General features: G+C 37.6%; 1 protein-coding gene across 5 annotated transcripts in view; it reads left to right on the plus strand.

The window, feature by feature from the left end:
• The window catches only part of ATG10 (autophagy related 10), a 300,751-nt gene extending 282,053 nt beyond the window's left edge, over window positions 1-18,698 (plus strand). For 4 of the 5 annotated variants that reach the window (XM_012477564.3, XM_012477565.3, XM_012477562.2 and 1 more), the window contains exons 6-8: window positions 12,070-12,167; window positions 12,825-12,940; window positions 13,586-18,698. In XM_012477564.3, the coding sequence (XP_012332987.2) occupies window positions 12,070-12,167; window positions 12,825-12,924 (198 nt within the window). In that variant the 3' untranslated portion in view covers window positions 12,925-12,940; window positions 13,586-18,698. Of the gene's footprint in view, window positions 1-12,069; window positions 12,217-12,824; window positions 12,941-13,585 lie in introns of those variants that run through there. The other variant, XM_064376097.1, reaches the window with a different exon arrangement.
• Window positions 18,699-19,274: the final 576 nt, after the last annotated feature.

The following is a 19,274-nucleotide window of genomic DNA, read 5'->3' on the forward strand; positions in this document are numbered from 1 at the left end:
TTGTTTGGGGAAAGATAAAGATACAGAATAATTGTAGATTTTATTAAGTGAAATAGCTATTTGAAAATTTAAGGATAACCACTAAATGTTTAGGAATATAGTAATAGTATGTGATTTTTTCAAGCTAATAAAAAGAGAAAAAGCAGTGAGAAAAAAATTTTTAATCTTGCATTTAGTAATACAAAGAAGGAAGCAGGTAGAAAAAAAGGAAATGAAAGGAAGAAACATTAAAAATAGAATGAGTAAAAAGCCTACAATAAGATGGAAAAAAAGAAATCAAATTATATCAGTAATCACAAAGCCTGTAAGTGAACTAAACACCTCAATTAAGAGACAGATTGTAAAGGTGGATGTTTAAAAATTCATCGATGTTCTTTTTTAGAAAATATCTTAAACATAAGGATGCAGAAAGACAAAAAGTCAACAATTTTTTAAATGAATAATATATATATAAAGCAGATGTGGCTATATTAATATCAGGTAAGAATAATTTTTTGGCAGAAAGCATAATTTGAGATAAATATGATCACTTCATATTAAAGTTTCAGTTTTCTAAGAAGATATACTTCTGTGCATTTAAATAACACAGCTTCTGGATATATAAAGCAAAAATTGACAAACTGCAATTGACAAACAATAATGGGCAAATCAACCGTTATAGGGGAGATTTAAATTTCTCTTAGAAATTAATAAATCAAGCAAACAAAGATACACCTGTAAACAATACAAACAACTAGCTTTATCTAATGAAACGTAGAACACTGTAGCCAACACCGAAGATTACATATTCTCTATGTATAACCTTTTGAGTACCTATGGAAATATTTAAAAAATTAAGAAAAAATAACCCAAACAAAAATATATGGAGGCAAATAATAAAAGTAAATGCAGAAATTAGTAAAACAGAGGACAAAGATACCTAAAAAGGATCAACAAAAGACACATATGGTAGGGACTGGCACACAGTAGGCACAACAATTAAATATCTGTTCAGTGAATAACAAGCAACAGAAAGTATAAACGTGTATAAAAAGGTCTGAAAGGAAATTCACCAGTCATTAAATCTGAGTTAAGCTATTTGGGATTAGTTGCTTTTATTCTTTGTTCTTGGTATTTTCTGAACTCCATGTGTATATTACTCTTATAATTTTATGAAAACACATGATTTTAAAATCAATAAATGGATTTTTGAAGGAGTTGACTAGAGGACGGAAGTGAGGAACTATCCTAGACATCAATTCTGGTCGGAGGCATGAGGAGGTGCAGTGTAAGTGTGTGGACTTAGGAGGTATAGAGGCACTCTGCCCCTCACTACCTGGAGTGGCAATAATAAAGACTCCCTCAAAGAGTTTTTTTGGTAGGTGGCCATATAAAGCACTTAGTACAGTGCCTAATCCTGCAGATCACACTGCTCGGTAGTCATTTTCCTTCCCCTGCTAGAGGGGTTAGGATGAGGGAGATACCTCTCTCCATTTCTAAGGAATGTGCCTAGAGTGGAAGGCAAATTTGATCAGTCTGGAATATGAAACTGGATGAAAGCTTAATATGTGAAATTATTTTTGTGCCCTTCCAAAGAGCCAAGAAAATTAAGAAATGAACCAAGCAACTCATCCTATTTTTTACGTGTAAGAATAAAGGTGCAGTATTATCATTTCTTGTGATAGTCACATCTAATAGTTCTAAAACCAATTCACAGTATTCTTGTCTGACTTACTTTATGAGACATTTAGCCATTGCTAAATTAAATTTCATGAGGAAATATGCCCATATGACTTCTCTGGAGTTACAGAGATAGGAATCTGACCCATCATTTCTATTTTCATGGAAAACCATTTAGCAAAACTTTGTTCCAGTAGAAGTGTTTATTGAGTTGTAAGCTTAACACAGTTCATTGGCTGTGTGTATTTCCACATGAACATTTTTCTCAGTGCAGATTTGCTCAGTTCATTATTACTGACAGCAGATGGTAGCACTTTCACATGAATTTACCTCCTGAATCGATCTAAGAAATGTCACTAAAACGATCCCAATAATTTTGATGTTCTTCTATTTCTGCAAAGGGTATGTTAAACAAATAAGGAGTAGAGTTTAGATTTTTTTAAAAACTCTTAACACGTAATTCTGAAACCAACTAATGACTGCTTTCATCTTTGATTCTGGCTGTCCGAAGAAAAATAATAGAAAATACAGATAATCTTTCTTGATAGCATAAGCCTTACAAAATCTCCGTTGCAAAATAATGGCTTTTGGAGAATGTTATCCAGATTGATTGTCTGCACTGATCACATGTCTCTAATTATTTGTAAATTCTGTACTCCACTTTCTATGAATACAAATTGCTAGAGCTTGCAGAATCAGCTGATAGAATGTGACTGAAAGTATTGGCTCAGGCTACTATGCTAACTTCTGAATTCTGTGATTTCTTCAGCATTAAGATCTCCATGAGATTAACCACAGTTTTCACTTACAGACCCATTGCCTTGATTTAAACTTAAATCAATTTAAAATTATCAGACAAGATGATTTAATGTTTGATGAATGAATGATATAATATATGAATTCTAGTCACATAAAGGAAACTTGTTATTTTTCTATATCATATGATCATTATTTCATTCTTCATAACTCAAGACTTTATATTCAATAGTCCTATATATTTAGAAACAAGGATTTATTTGGAATATTCTAAAAATTAATTTTCCATTTGTATTTGAAAGTAATTAGGGATTTGACTAATTTGCCACAACTAAAAGAAACTGATACATTTTAGAAAGTATTGAGTGTTGAAGCATGTACAATTTAACCATGTAAATGGATTATGGATGCTTTTGACACATTGCTAGAAGAGTGGTCATGATTAACAACATACTTAAAGTATTTGCTTCGCAACAAGAAAAAGCTTTTGAGTTCCATAAGCTCTCAAAAATATCCTTACTAACATTCTAATAACAGAGGCACAACTTAATACTGACTGTTTTTTTTTTGAGTCAAAGTCTCACTCTGTTGCCCAGGCTGGAGTGCAGTGTCACAATCTCGGCTCACTGCAACCTCCGCCTTCTGGGTTCAGGCAATTCCCCTGCCTCAACCTCCCAAGTAGCTGGGACTACAGGCATGCACCACCATGCCCAGCTAATTTTTGTACTTTTAGTCGAGACAGGTTTTCACCATGTTGGCCAGGCTGTTCTCTAACTCTTGGCGTCAAGTGATCTGCCCACCTCAACCTCCCAAAGTGCTGGCATTATAGGCGTGAGCCACCGTGCTCAGCCAATACTGACTTAATTCTGCTAAAAGATAGCAACTTTGGGCCAGGTACAAGGGATGATGCCTATAATCCTAGCACTTTGGGAGATTGAGGTGGGAGGATGGATGAGTTCAGAGTTCAAGACTAGCCTGGCAACATAGTGAGACTTTATCTCAAAAAGAAAAAAATTATTTGAAAAATAAAATATAGCCACTTTGTCAAATATGCTTTCATTTCTTTCACCTTCCTTTGTACCATTATTGTCATGTATATTACATTTATGTTATAAACTCAACACGGCAGTGTTAGGATTTTTGCTTATATAATCTTATGTCTTTTTAAAAAATCAACAAAAGAGAAAGTACTTAGTCTTTTGTATTCACCATTTATGACACTTTTCATTTTTCCCTGTGGATTTGAGTTACCCTGGTATTATTTCCTGAAAGACTTTTTTTTTTTTTTTTTTTTTAAGTATATCTTATAAGGCAAATCTACTAGCAAGGAATTCTCTCAGTCTGTTTCCCTGGGAATGTATTTATATTACTTTCATTTCTGAAGAATGTAGAATTCTTGGTTGACAGTTTGAGTTTTTTCAGTCATTACTCTGAACATGTCATTCTGCTCCTATCTGGACTGATAAGAAGACAGCTGTTTTTGAATTGCTGTTCCTCTTTATGTGATGAGTCCTAAAGGACTCTCTTGCTGTTTTTAAGATTTCTCCTTATCTTTGGCTGTCAGCTATTTGACTATGATGTGTCTAGATGTGGGTCTTTTTATATTTCTACTTAGAGTTTGTTGAGCTTCTTGGATATGCAGATTTTTCATCAAAGTTTCGAAATTTTTAGCCAGTATTTCTTCACCTATTTTGCCTGCCCTTTTCTCCCCTTCCTCTTTTTCAGATTACTATTATATGTATTCTGGTACAGGTGATGTTTTCCCACAGATGTCTAAGGTTCATTTTTCTTCAATTTTTTCCTCTCTTTTCTTCACATTGAAAACTTTCTATTAATATACTTTCGAATCCATTAATCCTTTCTACTGCTGTCTCATATTTACTGTTGAGTCCACCTAGTCAATTTTTTATTTCTGGCATTGTACTTTTCAACTCTAGAATTTCTATTTAGTTCTTTTTATAGTTTGTACTCCTCTATTGAAATTAGCTATTTGCAGAGCCAGTGTCATAATTTTTCTGCTGTAATTCTAGTTTTCTTTAATTCTCTGAACGTATTTGTAATAGCTGCTTTTAATTCTTTGTAAATCCAGCGTCTGAGTCTACTCAAAGTTGGTTTTTAATAATGATTTTTCTCCCTTGTACGAGCTACACTTTTTGATTTCTTTGCATGTCACATAAATGCCTTTGAAAACTAGACATTTTAGATGATATATTGCAGCAATTCTGGATTCCAATGTTTTTTCCTGAGGGTTGTGTTTTTGTTGTTGTTGTTGTTGTTGTTGTTTGGTTTAGTAACTTTCCTAGGCTTTATCTGCAGTTTTTTTTTTTTTCCCTGTAAGTGTGGCCACTGATTTCTCTGCTACTGGGTTTTTAATTCTTATTTTTATTTTTTAGACTGCCTTCCTCAGGGTTATCCAAGTATGTCTGTAAAGCTTGCAGGTTGGCCAGTGATTGGACAGAAATGATTGTGCTTATATACCTCAAGACTATAATGCCTTTTTCTTTTTTTTTTAATTGCATTTTAGATTTTGGGGTACATGTGAAGAACATGCAAGATTGTTGCATAGGTACACACGTGGCAGTGTGATTTGCTGCCTTCCTCCCCTTCACCTATATCTGGCATTTCTCCCCATGCTATCCCTCCCCAACTCTCCACCCCCCGCTGTCCCTCCCCTGTTTCCCCCAAACAGATCCCAGTGCGTAGTGCTCCCCTCCCTGTGTCCATGTGTTCTCATTGTTCAACACCCGCTTATGAGCGAGAACATGTGGTGTTTGATTTTCTGTTCTTGTGTCAGTTTGCTGAGAATGATGGGTTCCAGGTTCATCCATGTCCCTACAAAGGACGCAAACTCATCGTTTTTGATGGCTGCATAATATTCCATGGTGTATATGTGCCACATTTCCCCTGTCCAATCTATCATTGATGGGCATTTGGGTTGGTTCCAGGTCTTTGCTATTGTAAACTGTGCTGCAGTGAACATTCATGTGCATGTGTCCTTATAGTAGAACAATTTCTAATCCTTTGGATATATACCCAGTAACGGGATTGCTGGGTCAAATGGAATTTCTATTTCTAGATGCTTGAGGAATCGCCACACTGACTTCCACAATCGTTGAACTAATTTACACTCTCACCAACAGTGTAAAAGTGTTCCTTTCTCCACATCCTCTCCAGCATCTGTTGTCTCCAGATTTTTTAATGATCGCCATTCTAACTGGCATGAGATGGTATCTCAATGTAGTTTTGATTTGCATTTCTCTAATGACCAGTGATGATGAGCATTTTTTCATATGTTTGTTGGCCTCATGTATGTCTTCTTTTGTAAAGTGTCTGTTCATATCCTTTGCCCACTTTTGAATGGGCTTGTTTTTTTCTTGTAAATCTGTTTCAGTTCTTTGTAAATTCTGGATATCAGCCTTTTGTCAGATGGGTAAATGGCAAAAAATTTTTCCCATTCTGTTGGTTGCTGATTGACTCTAATGACTGTTTCTTTTGCCATGCAGAAGCTGTGGAGTTTGATCAGGTCTCATTGTCTATTTTGGCTTTTGTTGCCAATGCTTTTGGTGTTTTGGTCATGAAGTCCTTGCCTATGCCTATGTCCTGAATGGTTTTGCCTAGATTTTCTTCTATGGTTTTTATGGTGTTAGGTCTTATGTTTGAGTCTTTAATCCATCTGGAGTGAATTTTAGTGTAAGGTGTCAGGAAGGGGTCCAGTTTCTGCTTTCTGCACATGGCTAGCCAGTTTTCCCAACACCATTTATTAAACAGGGAATCCTTTCCCAACCATTTTATGAGACCAACATAATCCTGATACCAAAACCTGGCAGAGACTCAACAAGAAAAGAAAACTTCAGGCCAATATCCATGATGAACATAGATGCAAAAATCTTCAATAAAATTCTGGCAAGCCGATTGCTACAGCACATCAAAAAGCTTATCCACCATGATCAAGTAGGATTCATCCTGGAGATGCGAGGCTGTTTCAACATACGCAAGTCTATAAATGTAATTCACCACATAAACAGAACCAAAGACAAAAACCACGATTGTCTCAATTGATTCAGAGAAGGCCTTTGACAAAATTCAACAGCCCTTTATGCTAAAAACCTTCAATAAACTAGGTATTGACGGAACGTATCTCAAAATAATAAAAGCTATTTACGACAAACCAACAGCCAATATCATACTGAATGGGCAAAAACTGGAAGCATTCCCTTTGAAATCTAGCACTAGACAAGGATTCCCTCTCTCACCACTCCTATTCAATATAGTACTGGAAGTTCTAGCCAGAGCAATCAGGCAAGAAAAAGAAATAAAGGGTATTCAAATAAGAAAGGAGGAAGTCAAATTGTCTCTATTTGCAGATGACATGATTGTATATCTAGAAGACCCCATCGTCTCAGCCCAAAATCTCCTGAAACTGATAAGCAACTTTAGCAGAGTCTCAGGATACAAAATCAATGTGCAAAAATCACAAGCATTCCTGTACACCAATAACAGACTTAAAGAGAGCCAAATCAAGAATGAACTGCTAGTCACAATTGCTACAAAGGGAATAAAATACCTAGGAATACAACTAACAAGGAATGTAAAGGACTTGTTCAACGAGAACTACAAACCACTGCTCAACGAAATAAGAGAGGACACAAACAGATAGAGAAACATCCATGTTCATGGTTAGGAAGAATCAATATCGTGAAAATGGCCATACTGCCCAAAGTGATTTACAGATTCAATGCTATCCCCATCAAGCTACCAATGACCTTCTTCACAGAACTGGAAAAAACCACCTTAAACTTCATATGGAACCAAAAGAGAGCCTGCATAGCCACGTCAATTCTAAGCAAAAAGAACAAAGTGGGAGGCATCACTCTATCGGACTTCAAACTACGCTACAAGCCTACAGTAATCAAAACAGCATGGTACTGGTACCAAAACAGAGATATAGACCAATGGAACAGAACAGAGGCCTCGGAGGCAACACAACATATCTACAACCATCCAATCTTTGACAAACCTGACAAAAATATAATGCCTTTTTCTTTTGCCAATGGATGTGCACATGAATTGGAAACACACTAAAAATTCAAGTAGAATTCATGTCGGTCTTGGCTCTTACTTCCCATCAGGCTTTCTCGTGTCTCCCCGGAACATCCCCTTTCCATCAGCCAGTGATGCCTGGAGAACTTATCTACTCCTTCTCTGACTATCTTATTTCTAGATTCTCCCCATTAAATTACTGGTAGTTTGCTGCTTGCCTCAACTGGGATTGCAGCCTCTGACTAGCAGAGCTGCAGTTTTTCCTCATTTAGTACCTGTTTTGCTGTTTTTATTGACAGTGCTGCTGAGCAATAGTTTTAGCTGTCTGTTGGAAATCAGGCCGGCTCCTCTGGCCACACACTTATTGGCTCTTACGGCCAGACTGCTCTGGTAAAACTTCTGTTGATGGAGTGGCTGGGGACATTGGGGAAGAGGAGGAGGGGATATGGAAGTACTTCCAGGCAAGAAGGCTTCAGATCCCCTCTGTTTCTTACTTGAAGTTTAGCAGATTATCATGAACTAAACACTTATCAGATTTTATATTTGCCCTTGATTGATTTCCAGGACCCAAAATGGTTTGTTTTTAACAATTTTGTTCATTTTTATACTTATTTTCTGCAGAGAGGATTTGCTGACCTCTTTATTCTGTCACAGCTGGAAGTCCACTGCTATTGTTATTAATTTATAAAATTCTTCTAAAAGATTACATAAGTATATCCTATAATTCCTATTTTAAGCTGATCAGCATATCATAGGCTTGATTCTTTTAAACCAAAAGCATTTTGTAAAAACAATATAATTTTTATCTTAAAATCCAATTTATTAATACATTTAAAATTATAATTTTTAAAGACAGTCATTCATTTTAATATATTCTATTTAATTTTAATATAAGGTCTCAGTATAGTAAAGGATAAAGAATTATTTAAAGATGGCCAAACCTGCATTAAAGAAATGCTCAAGCTACTACAAGCTCTTCAGAGGCATGAAAGTTTCAATTATTTTTAAAAATGTTTTACATGAACATCGCCATGCATTTTATTTTATTAGAACATAACCTTAAATGCTAATATGACTATTTTATTTCTTTGAGGAAAAGTGAATATTATAATGTTAGAGATTACTGAAGAGTTTTTGAAGTACCTGAGCTTTTAATTTAAATTCATTTTAATTATTTTTCATTAATTTGATTTTAAACCTGAATACAAATATCATGATAGTTCTAGTTGCCATATAGACCTAGACTTTTTACTGATTTAGACCTTTCTTCCTTTCACCTATAATCAGTTGTCAAATATTCCTAAACACTTAGGTACTGGTCAGTGATGCTTTTAATATACTACTTAATTTACAGGAGCTTCCTATTTTTAGATTGAAATTGGGCTTTAACATAGGGTACCATAAGACTACTTTCTGAATGTCTGGCTGTTATCCTTTTCTGTTTTGATATCAATGGATTAAATGCTAATAGCCAACTAAGTGTCTACTAAGCATCAGGTACTGTTCTATGTACTTCTATGGTATTATCTAATACCATATCTAAGGGTCACAGTCAAGTCTCTGAGGCAGATGCTATCATTAGCCACAGTTACCAGACGAGGAGAAAAAGACATAAAATGGTTAAGTGACTTTCCCAATAGCTCACAGCTACCAAGTGGTAGAGCAGGACTTGACCCCAAACAGTATTAACTGCAGAGCTCATGCATGCGCTTACCCGCTTGCTATGTGGAATGAGAAAAAGAAGACTTATAGAAGTAAAGTCCAAGTCTTTACAAAGCAGCATCGAATGAGCAGAGCTGCAGTGTGCCATGGTCCTAAGACTCCTCCAAGAAAATAGTCCCCTGAACTGTTAAGTGCCTATCCACCTCTTAGATAAGAGATGCCAAAGGGAGAGCAGGTCTTGGAGAGAGTGGAGGCTGTGTGATTCAACTGATCCTCTCTATTATAAGTGTTTCTGTCCAGTGGAAATTTGGAAATCTAGGTTTTCATTTTATTAAAGAAGATAACATGTCTTTACATCAATAAGATTGGATTATAGTTCTTTATTCCTTCCATAGGTAACTATGTAAGTCATCCCAAAAGAATTTGGACTACATTTATCTTTTTAAATCCCAGCTTTCTAAACAGTCATTATTTTAGTCCAAAATAATTCTGTTTTTGTTTTTGTTGTTTTTGTTTTTTTTTTAGCATTTTTCCTGCATATTTCCTGTACTCATTTCCCCTTAGGGTCATCTGCCTCAACATTCTGTTCCTAAACCTCAGCATGGGTGTTTTTTTTCCTTGTCATTCTGATCTCTGATTAAGTAGCACCTTGTCTTAGTCTATTTGGGATGTCATAACAAAAATACCATAGACTGGGCGACTCAACAACCGACATTTATTTCTCCCAGTTCTGAAGGCTACGGATTCCAGGATGAGGGCACTGGAAGATCCAGTGTCTGGTGAGGACCCGTTTTCTATTTCATAGATGCCATCTTCTCACTGTATCCCCACATGATAGGAAAAAGGTGAGAGAGCTCTCTGGGTCTTTTTTATAAGGGCACTAATCCCATTCATGAGGGGTTCATGCTCATGACCTAATCACCTGCAGAGGGCCCCCACCTTTTAATACCATCACTTTGGTGGTTAGGATTTCAACATATGAATTTTAGAGGGACACACACATTCAGTCCATTGTATCACCTCTTCTGTGAGGCCTTCCCTTTCCAACTCTAATGTCATCACAATCCCTCCAGAATCATGTTACCCTGTTGTTTTTCCTTCATAGGACGCATAATTATCTGGATTATCTTACTTATTTGTTCTGTGTGTTTATTGGCTGTCTCCTGCGCTGGAATCTAAGTTCCAGTGCATCAGGAACTTTGTTTATCTAAGAGATACAGTGGGCTCTATAACTATACCTAGAAGTATTCTGGCAGACACATAAAAAAGATGATTGATTAATATGTGTTGAATTACTAAATGTTAGTTTAAGGCAGATAAGGGAAACTAGACTCAACTTGGACAGGAGGACTTGACATAGGCACAACACATCAGGGCTTTGCGCCCAGGGCCCAGTTAGGGATGGCAATGAAGGTTGGGAAGAGAACTGTAGAGAGGAAGCTGATGCCTTGCTGGAAAATCAGGCTACTGGTCAGAGTTACCTGGAGGTGGTACTCAGGGAGAAAAAAATGCCAGGTGGTACTAAAAAGGCCAGACACATGCAATAACCTGTAACTAGTGGATAACTCATCCCTCACCACCGCCAACCCAAATCTCCATACCCAGTGTCACCAATACAAGTGGAACTGTCCCTCCCAGTTCTTGTGAATGGATGTGTGCATATGCATGCAGACATACGTGTTCATAGCTGAGGGGTGGAGGCAGCAGGGACAGCCACATAATTCTTCCCATCAACAGCCCTGAGTTCAGCTTCTCCTTGGGTTGGCTAAGAGAAGAAGCCAAGAGAAGAAGCTAGGCATCCCTTAGTCTAAACCCAGTCTATAAGACTGATTTATTTGTCCCACTCCATGTTTAAAAATAAATTGTGCCAACACATAAAAGTAGTAGGTTTAACATCAACTTTGGATTTTCTAGGTTAGTTTCACAAATGAGAAGATCTGGCATGCTGAACCTGCATTCCCACATGACACAGTGGCCAGAGCAGAGTAGCCAGCATGGCCTCAGATGGGTGCACTCTGCAGTTCCTCATGGGCCTTGTCATCTGCTGGTGTATTTAGCTGGCATTAGCCCCTTAGGTCACCTGCTTGTTCTTCGTAGGTATTTGAGCTTGCAGTGTCTAGCATAATGGTTAATTCACAATGTAAATAATCAATAATGTATCATCAATAATAGTGGTCGTGTTGGTAGAACTCGTGCAGATTACCCACTAAATGGAAACCTTCTAGGGCTCCCCGTTGCTTGACAAATAATGTCCGTGTCCCTGACTTGGGTGCAGTCTGAGCTATATTTTATAGCCAATTACTACTGTATAAAAGGAACAGAGTTAGATTTTAGGCTTTTAACTTATAGAAACAGCCCTGTAGGCTTGGGAGAAACAGAAGGAGAGAAATGAGGAAAAAGAAAAACAAAAGCTCAGAGATAGCGATGAGAGAGAGAGATCGCCTTTCATCCGCCATTCCGCTCAGGGAACATGTGCCCACTGGCACGAGATACAGATAGGCTTGAAACAACATGTTGACAAAATTTGTGTAAATATGCAAATAATTTTGATTCTCTTACCACTGACAAAGAGGTGAGTATAATGAACTGTTTAGGTTGTCAAACTGCTGAGCTTTGTGAACATTCTTGAGGGAAAACTGAAGAATGATAGGCCAAAGAGAAACACTAGCCAACAGAGAGAGGGAACTGATAAAATGCAACTATAGTTTGTATTGTGTAAACAAAGCTGGGTGCCCTGCTATACTCAACCATAATGCTTCATCAATGAACAGCCCCTTCTCACCAACTTTTTCTGATGTTTGGATTATAAATTATATTTGAAAATACAAAATAAGCCTGTATATTAATTCAATAACTTGGAATTTAAGACAAACCTTTTTTTTTAAAGGAGTAAACCAGATAACCTTTTCAAAGTAACTCACACTGATCCTGGACCAACTCTGATTCTTACAGGAACATCCAATACTTGGGCAACCCTTTTTTGTACTTCATCCCTGCAAGACGAATGAATTCATGACTCCTGTATTAAAGAATTCTCGGAAAATCAATAAGTAAGAAATACCCTCAAGATACATTGGCTTCTACTCTGATTTTAAAAATGTAAATCTTTTTATGTGACTCTAAAAACTAGGCTAAAAAAAGAAATATTATTTGTAATAATAATAATAATGGCTAACACATTGATTTTTATGATATGCTAGGTGCTGTTCTAAGAGTTTTAGATATAGTAAAGGACTGGATTTTTGCAGCATTCCTATGTGCTAAGTACCATTTTTTTACCCAATTTACAGAGGAGAAAATGATGGAACGGAGGAGTTAAGTAACTCAAACAAGGTTACGCTGCTAGTTAACTGGTGGGATTTCAGTCTAAGCATTTTGACCTCAGAATCATGTTCTTAATCACTGCACTCTACTACCTTAGTAAGTGCTGTAAACTGTAAGGGTAAAATTTGAATCAAGGGGAATCAGGAGCCCCAGTGCCTTATCTCATCCTTCAACTACCCTAATGAGGGATCCTTGCAGGCTCTCTAGACCTTAAATTCTTGTCAAGCAATGGGGCTGGCATTCAGAAATGCTGAGATTCCAGGTGGTAGGTATACATCTTTGAAGAATGCCTCATTTCTGTTAGTGAACGACCGATATTCTATCATTCATCCAAAAACTGCAATGGAAACATTAGCATGGCCTGTATTTCATTTGTTTCCTAGGAATGTCAACTATATAACATCATGGCTGAGCATTGTAGGGCCGGTTGTTGGGCTGAATCTACCTCTGAGTTATGCCAAAGCAACCTCTCAGGATGAATGAAATGTCGATTAACAAGGTAAAAGAAAAGCCTGGATTTAATGTTTTGCTGTTACAAAGATCAGTGTTTCCATTGCATTTAGACTCATCCCACTAAATATGAAATTTGCTTTCGTCGTTAGTGTGCACACACTGACTTATTTTTTAGTTTTCCGATTAGTCCCCTACCAAGTTACTTAGGACAAGGATCCCTAATCCCCCAGCCATGGTCTGCAATCAGGCCTCACAGCAGGAGGTGACCGGCTTCCAGTGAGCAAGCAAGCAAGCAAGCAAGCATTACCACCTGAGCTCTGCCTCCTCTCACATCAGCTGCAGCATTGGGTCCTCATAGGAGTGTGAACTCTATTGTGAACTGCGCATGCGAGAGATCTAGGTTGCATGCTTCTTATGAGACTCTAACCAATGCTTGATGATCTGAGGGGAACAGTTTCATCCTGAAACCATCTCCCACTCAGTCTGTGGGAAAATGGTTTTCCCTGAAACCGGTCCCTGGTGCCAAAAAGGTTGGGGCTCACTAATCCAGAAATACTTTACTTTGCTATAAGTAGCATGCATTCAATGACAAGAGTGGATGGTTTTCTTTTAGTACTGATATTCTTAAGTAAGTCTGTACTGCTCAGTCAATCTTCTTTTATTCTGTTGGCTTTTGTTTCATATTCTTCAGATTCTTCTATTGAGCTTAGAAATTGTGGCACAAAGAACACCAAGAGTTTACCTGGCCAGTCCTGGCTTTAATAGGACCAATACCATGGAATATTTCATCTTACCAAGATGCGACATGGCTTATTTTTCCTTCGGACACAAATGTCTGCAGCAACTGATATTTGATAGACTGAATGTTTAGAAGAAACACTTCAAAGATGTAAATCATGGACAGGCGTGGTAGCTCACACCTGTAATCCAAGCACTTTGAGAGGCCAAAGTGGGAGCATCACTTGAGCCTGGGAGTTCGAGACCAACCTGGGCGAAAGATTTTGTTCAAACCCTGTCTGTACAAAAATACAAAAAATTCCCTATTATGGTGACATGTGCCTATAGTCCCAGCTACTCAGGAGGCTGAGGTGGGAGGTTGGCTTGAGCCCAGGAGGCAGAGTTTGCAGTGAGCCGAGATTGTGCCACAGAGCCAGACCCTTTCTCAGAAAAAAAAAAAAAAAAAAAAAAAAAAGACACAAATTACTATAAATAGCAAAAAATGAGTCTAACTTACTAATACTAGGAGTGCCAACATTTCACTTGCAGGTTATTCTTTTCTAGGCCAAGTAGTTCACTTCCATTTGTCTTATATGGAGATTGAGGGAGAAATGTATCTGTGTGTTCATTTTAATGTAAGATATACAAAAATTAAATTACTGGATTTACATGTTCCTGAAACTGGTGTTATAAACATGACCTATCTTAAATGATTCTCCCACAATCAAACTCAGGAACAATAGATTATTTCTGTTTTACTCCAAAAGAGAGAGAGAGAGAGAGAGAGAATGTATGTGTGTGTGTGTTTCTTTGTGTGTGCGCGTGTGTATGTATGTGTGGGTGTTTGTGTAGACAGATGTAGAAGAAAGAAAAAAAGCAATGTTTTACTGTGCGATAAGATGTTTTACCAGCAAAGTGTGGCATAGTAATTAGAAGTTTTCTAAAAAGCAATAGGAAATATTTAAACGTTAAAATTTCTTTTTGACCTATAGTAATAAAACAATGGTCATTCTATCCCTCTACTTGTCAACCCCATAGCTGCTCTGCTGTACTCTTTGAAGGCTCTTGAGCAAATCTTCATGTCCCTGAGACTTACTTTCCTCGTCTTTAATTTGAAAATAACAAGCTACCTCATAGGGTTGCTGTGAGAGCCACATGAGGTCATTAATGCATGATAAGATATTGCAAAGTATTATACAAATATTCATTAAATCCTTACCTTTCTTGTATATAATTGGTATTCACTCAGGCTGTAAATAAGTTTTATAGCCAGTTAGGTATTAAGATAAACCTAACCTGGAAAAATGTTTTGTTTTGGTGGCTTGTTTTGTTTTGTTTTCATTTGCTAGGAGCTGAAACTAAGATTAAAATGTCGTTGGCTTTTTAGAGAATCTAGATTAGTGTCTTTGAATGAGGGATGTACTTAAAATCACCTGAGGATCATTTACAGCTACAGATGCTGGGGCCACCTGACAGTTTCTCTGGGGGTGATTCTGCTCTGGAGAACCTCCGGTCTGGATATACCTTTTTCGTAGCATTGATTTGTATTGTTTTGCTCTGACAGGCCTCTTCCAATCCATTCAAGCTGGACTTGCTTCCTAATGTTTGTCTAGGCCTTACATAGATAGTAAGGAAGCTTAGGAGACATGTCCACGAGGCAGCCCACTTGTAGGAAACCAGTTCAGTTGAGGACATCATTTGCCAGTGAGTCACCAAGCACCATGACAGCACCCACAGTCCATATCTGCAGATTAAGAGCTGGACTCTCACAGAGAAAGTGGAAGTAGAGAAAGGGTTAATTCAAACTGCTAGAAAGCTAAAAGCAAATTTTAAAATGCTGAACTGCACATATTCATGCTAGGATGAGAGCCGGCTTAAATGCTTGCTGGGCATTTTGGTATTTACCACTTAACATGTTTTCAACTTCTGTGAGGGATTTTCCCCCCACTCTCCCTAATGTAAACACAGATTTCTCAGCAAGTCATTTCTCAAGCCATGTCATTTCTAGTGTAAAAAAAATTATAATAATATGTCTCTGAATAGTGTTCTTGTCTGCAAATATTAGTTATCCTTTGCTAACAGATTCTGAGATGAGAGTCTATCAGTTTGGAGTCAATGTTTAGTTTTTTTAAAAAAGTTAAAAATAAAACTTTTTCTCTGATTAACAAAGACCTAAAAATACATTAGTGGCAGAAAAAAGTTCTGAGGAGCTCCTGTAGACTGGGGAGGCCTTTCTCCCCAGATAGATCTATCTCCTCAGGCAGCTTGATTTCTTTCTAGAATTTTTTTCACTTAAAAAACTTCTAATTTTTGGTTGATAACAATTTCCATTTTTAAAAATGCAGTTATGCTAACAGAAGGTTATCCTGACAGTTATTAAACATTAGAAGATAACTTGGTTTTGTTGAAGTAACCGTTCTTTATCGGCAGTCTGAGGAATTTTTCTCCCTGCTTCCTCATATTATACATATCTTCAATCAGAAATAAGGCTGAGTAAAGCCGCTTCCAGCTAACCTCCTAAATTCTGCTTCTGTGTGACCTTGGAAAAATTGCTTCATCTCTGTGGTCCTCAGTTTCTTTATTTGTAAAATGGGGAAATTCAGCTATGTGTCTTTTGTGACAACTGTGAATTTTTAGGTCTGTGAAATAGAATTCCAGAGATCTAAACTGTGAGGCTGGTTAGCTGCTAGCTGTGTGACTTGGGCCAATTTTCTTATCTCCTTTTTAAACTATTTCTGTAAAATAAAGCCCACAATATCTATGCCACTTACCTGACAAGGGCATAGAGAAGATCAAAATGATACATAAAACTGAATGTGCTTTATAACCAAGGCAGTGAGGCATGGAGTGAGGAGTGACAGTGGATAATGACCTCCTCCTTCAGGGACACTGGCATGCCTGCACCCTCCCAGGGCCAAGCACTCTTTGATCTGGGGAGTCTTCTTCACACCCTTAGCTGACTCTTGCTTATGCTGGTGCCCACCTGGAAGTGCTTCCTTTCCCACAGGTCTACCTGATTCCCACCCTGGTATTGGTGATTCACTCTCACAAAGCCATCTCTGACCACCACAGCCTTCAATCAATGCTCCCTTCATTACTCACCATCCTTTTAGCTGTCTCTCTTCCACTTTGATTGCTCCCCAACTTAATGATAAGTATTAAGTCATTTCAGGTGATGGCCACTGTTCTTGATTTGCTCTGTTTCAGCATACACAGAAGAATGTCTATGTGTACCACCAAAGTAGAAAGCCTCTTGGGTTGGGAGTTGGAGAGGTGGGAAAACTCTTTGAGTTACCAGTGGAGGGAGCAGAGGCTGTATGGCTCAGCAGATACTAGCCTACAAGCTAGGTTAAAAAAACAAAATTTTTGCAGATGACATGATAGTATATTTAGAAAATCCCATCATCTCAGCCCAAAATCTCCTTAAGATGATAAGCAACTTCAGCAAAGTCTCAGGATACAAAATCAGTGTGCAGAAATCACAAGCATTCCTATACACCAATAACAGACAAACAGAGAGCCAAATCGTGAGCAAACTCCCATTCACAATTGCTACAAGAGAATAAAATACCTAGGAATACAACTAACAAAGGATGTGAAGGACCTCTTCAAGGAGAACTACAAACCACTGCTCAATGAAATAAGAGAGGACACAAACAGATGGAAAAACGTTCCATGCTCATGGTTAGGAAGAATCAATATCGTGAAAATGGCCATAGCGCCCAAAGTAATTTATAGATTCAATGCTATCCCCATCAAGCTACCATTGACTTTCTTCGCAGAACTGGAAAAAACCACCTTAAACTTCATATAGAACCAAAAAAGAGCCTGTATGGCCAAGAAAATCCTAAGCAAAAAGAACAAAGCTGGAGGCATCACGCTACCTGATTTCAAACTATACTATAAGACTACAGTAATCAAAACAGCATGGTACTAGTAGCAAAACATAGATATAGACCAATGGAACAGAACAGAGGCCTCAGAAGTAACACCATACACCTAAAACCATCTGATATTTGACAAACCTGACAAAAACACACAATGGGGAAAGGATTCCCTGTTTAATAAATGGTGTTGGGAAAACTGGCTAGCTGTGTACAGAAAGCTGAAACTGAACCCATTCCTTACACCTTATACAAAAATTAACTCTAGATGGATTAAAGATTTAAATATAAGACCTAACACCATAAAAACCCTAGAAGAAAACACAGACAGTACCATTCAGGACATAGACACAGGCAAGGATTTCATGACTAAAACACCAAAAGCATTGACAACAAAAGCCAAAATAGACAAATGGGATCTAATTAAACTCCAGAGCTTCTGTACAGCAAAAGAAACAATCATTAGAGTAAACAAGCAAGCAACAGAATAGGAAAAAATTTTTGCAAGCTACCCATCTGACAAAGGGCTAATATCCAGAATCTACAAAGAACTAAAACAAATTTACAAGAAAAAAACAACCCCATCAAAAAGTGGGTGAAGGATATGAACAGGCACCTTTCAAAAGAAGACATTTATGTGGCCAACAAACATATGAAAAAATGCTCATCATCACTGGTCATGAGAGAAATGCAAATCAAAACCACATTGAGATACCATCTCATGCCAATTAGAATGGCGATCATTAAAAAATCTGGAGACAACAGATGCTGGAGAGGATGTGGAGAAATGGGAACACTTTTACACTGTTGGTGGGAGTGTAAATTAGTTAAACCGTTGTGGAAGACAGTGTGGCAATTCCTCAAGGATCTAGAAATAGAAATACTATTTGACCTAGTAATCCCATTACTGGGTGTATACCCAAAGGATTATAAATCGTTCTATTATAAAGACACATGCAAAGGTATGTTCATTGCAGCACTGTTTACAATAGCAAAGACTTGGAACCAATCCAAATGCCCCTCAAGGATAGACTGGATAAAGAAAATGTGGAACATATACACCATGGAATACTATGCAGCCATAAAAAAGGATAAGTTCATGTCCTTTGCAGGGACCTGAGTGAAGCTGGAAACCATCATTCTCAGCAAACTGACACAAAAACAGAAAACCAGACACTGCATATTCTCACTCATAAGTGGGTATTGAACAATGAGAACACATGGACACAGTGAGGAGAATATCACACACTGGAGTCTGTTGTGGGGTGGGAGGCTAGGGGAGTGATAGCAGGAGGTGAGGAGGTTGGGGAAGGATAACATTAGGAGAAATACCTAATGTAGGTAAAGGGGAGTTGGAAGCAGCAAACCACCGTGGCATGTGTGTACCTATATAACAATCCCGCAAGATCTGCACATGTACCCCAGAACTTAAAGTATAATTTTAAAGAAATTTCACCTTCCCTCCCAACAAATGCTTATTAAAATCCAGAAAAAAAAAGGCCAGAACTGGCTTTTTGCATACATTTCTCCTATAGTAGGTATAATGCTTTTTATTCATACTCCCAAAATATTAGGAAATAGAGCTCTGCAGTGTCAAAACCAGCTCCTACATAATGTGGAGATATTCCAGTGAGTTTTTTAGGATTAAAATTTGAGAGTGAGAATATGAAAATATTCACTCTAGCAGATTTCTTCTTACATACTGAATCCTAGGCCAGGTGCTACAGATAGCAAATGGGAAGACATAAGAATGCCCCAGTCCAGTGGAGAGGACACACA

The sequence above is a fragment of the Aotus nancymaae genome, unplaced genomic scaffold (assembly GCF_030222135.1).
Source record: "Aotus nancymaae isolate 86718 unplaced genomic scaffold, 86718_ANA_hifiasm-v0.15.2.pri h1tg000014l, whole genome shotgun sequence".
NCBI lineage: Eukaryota > Metazoa > Chordata > Mammalia > Primates > Aotidae > Aotus > Aotus nancymaae.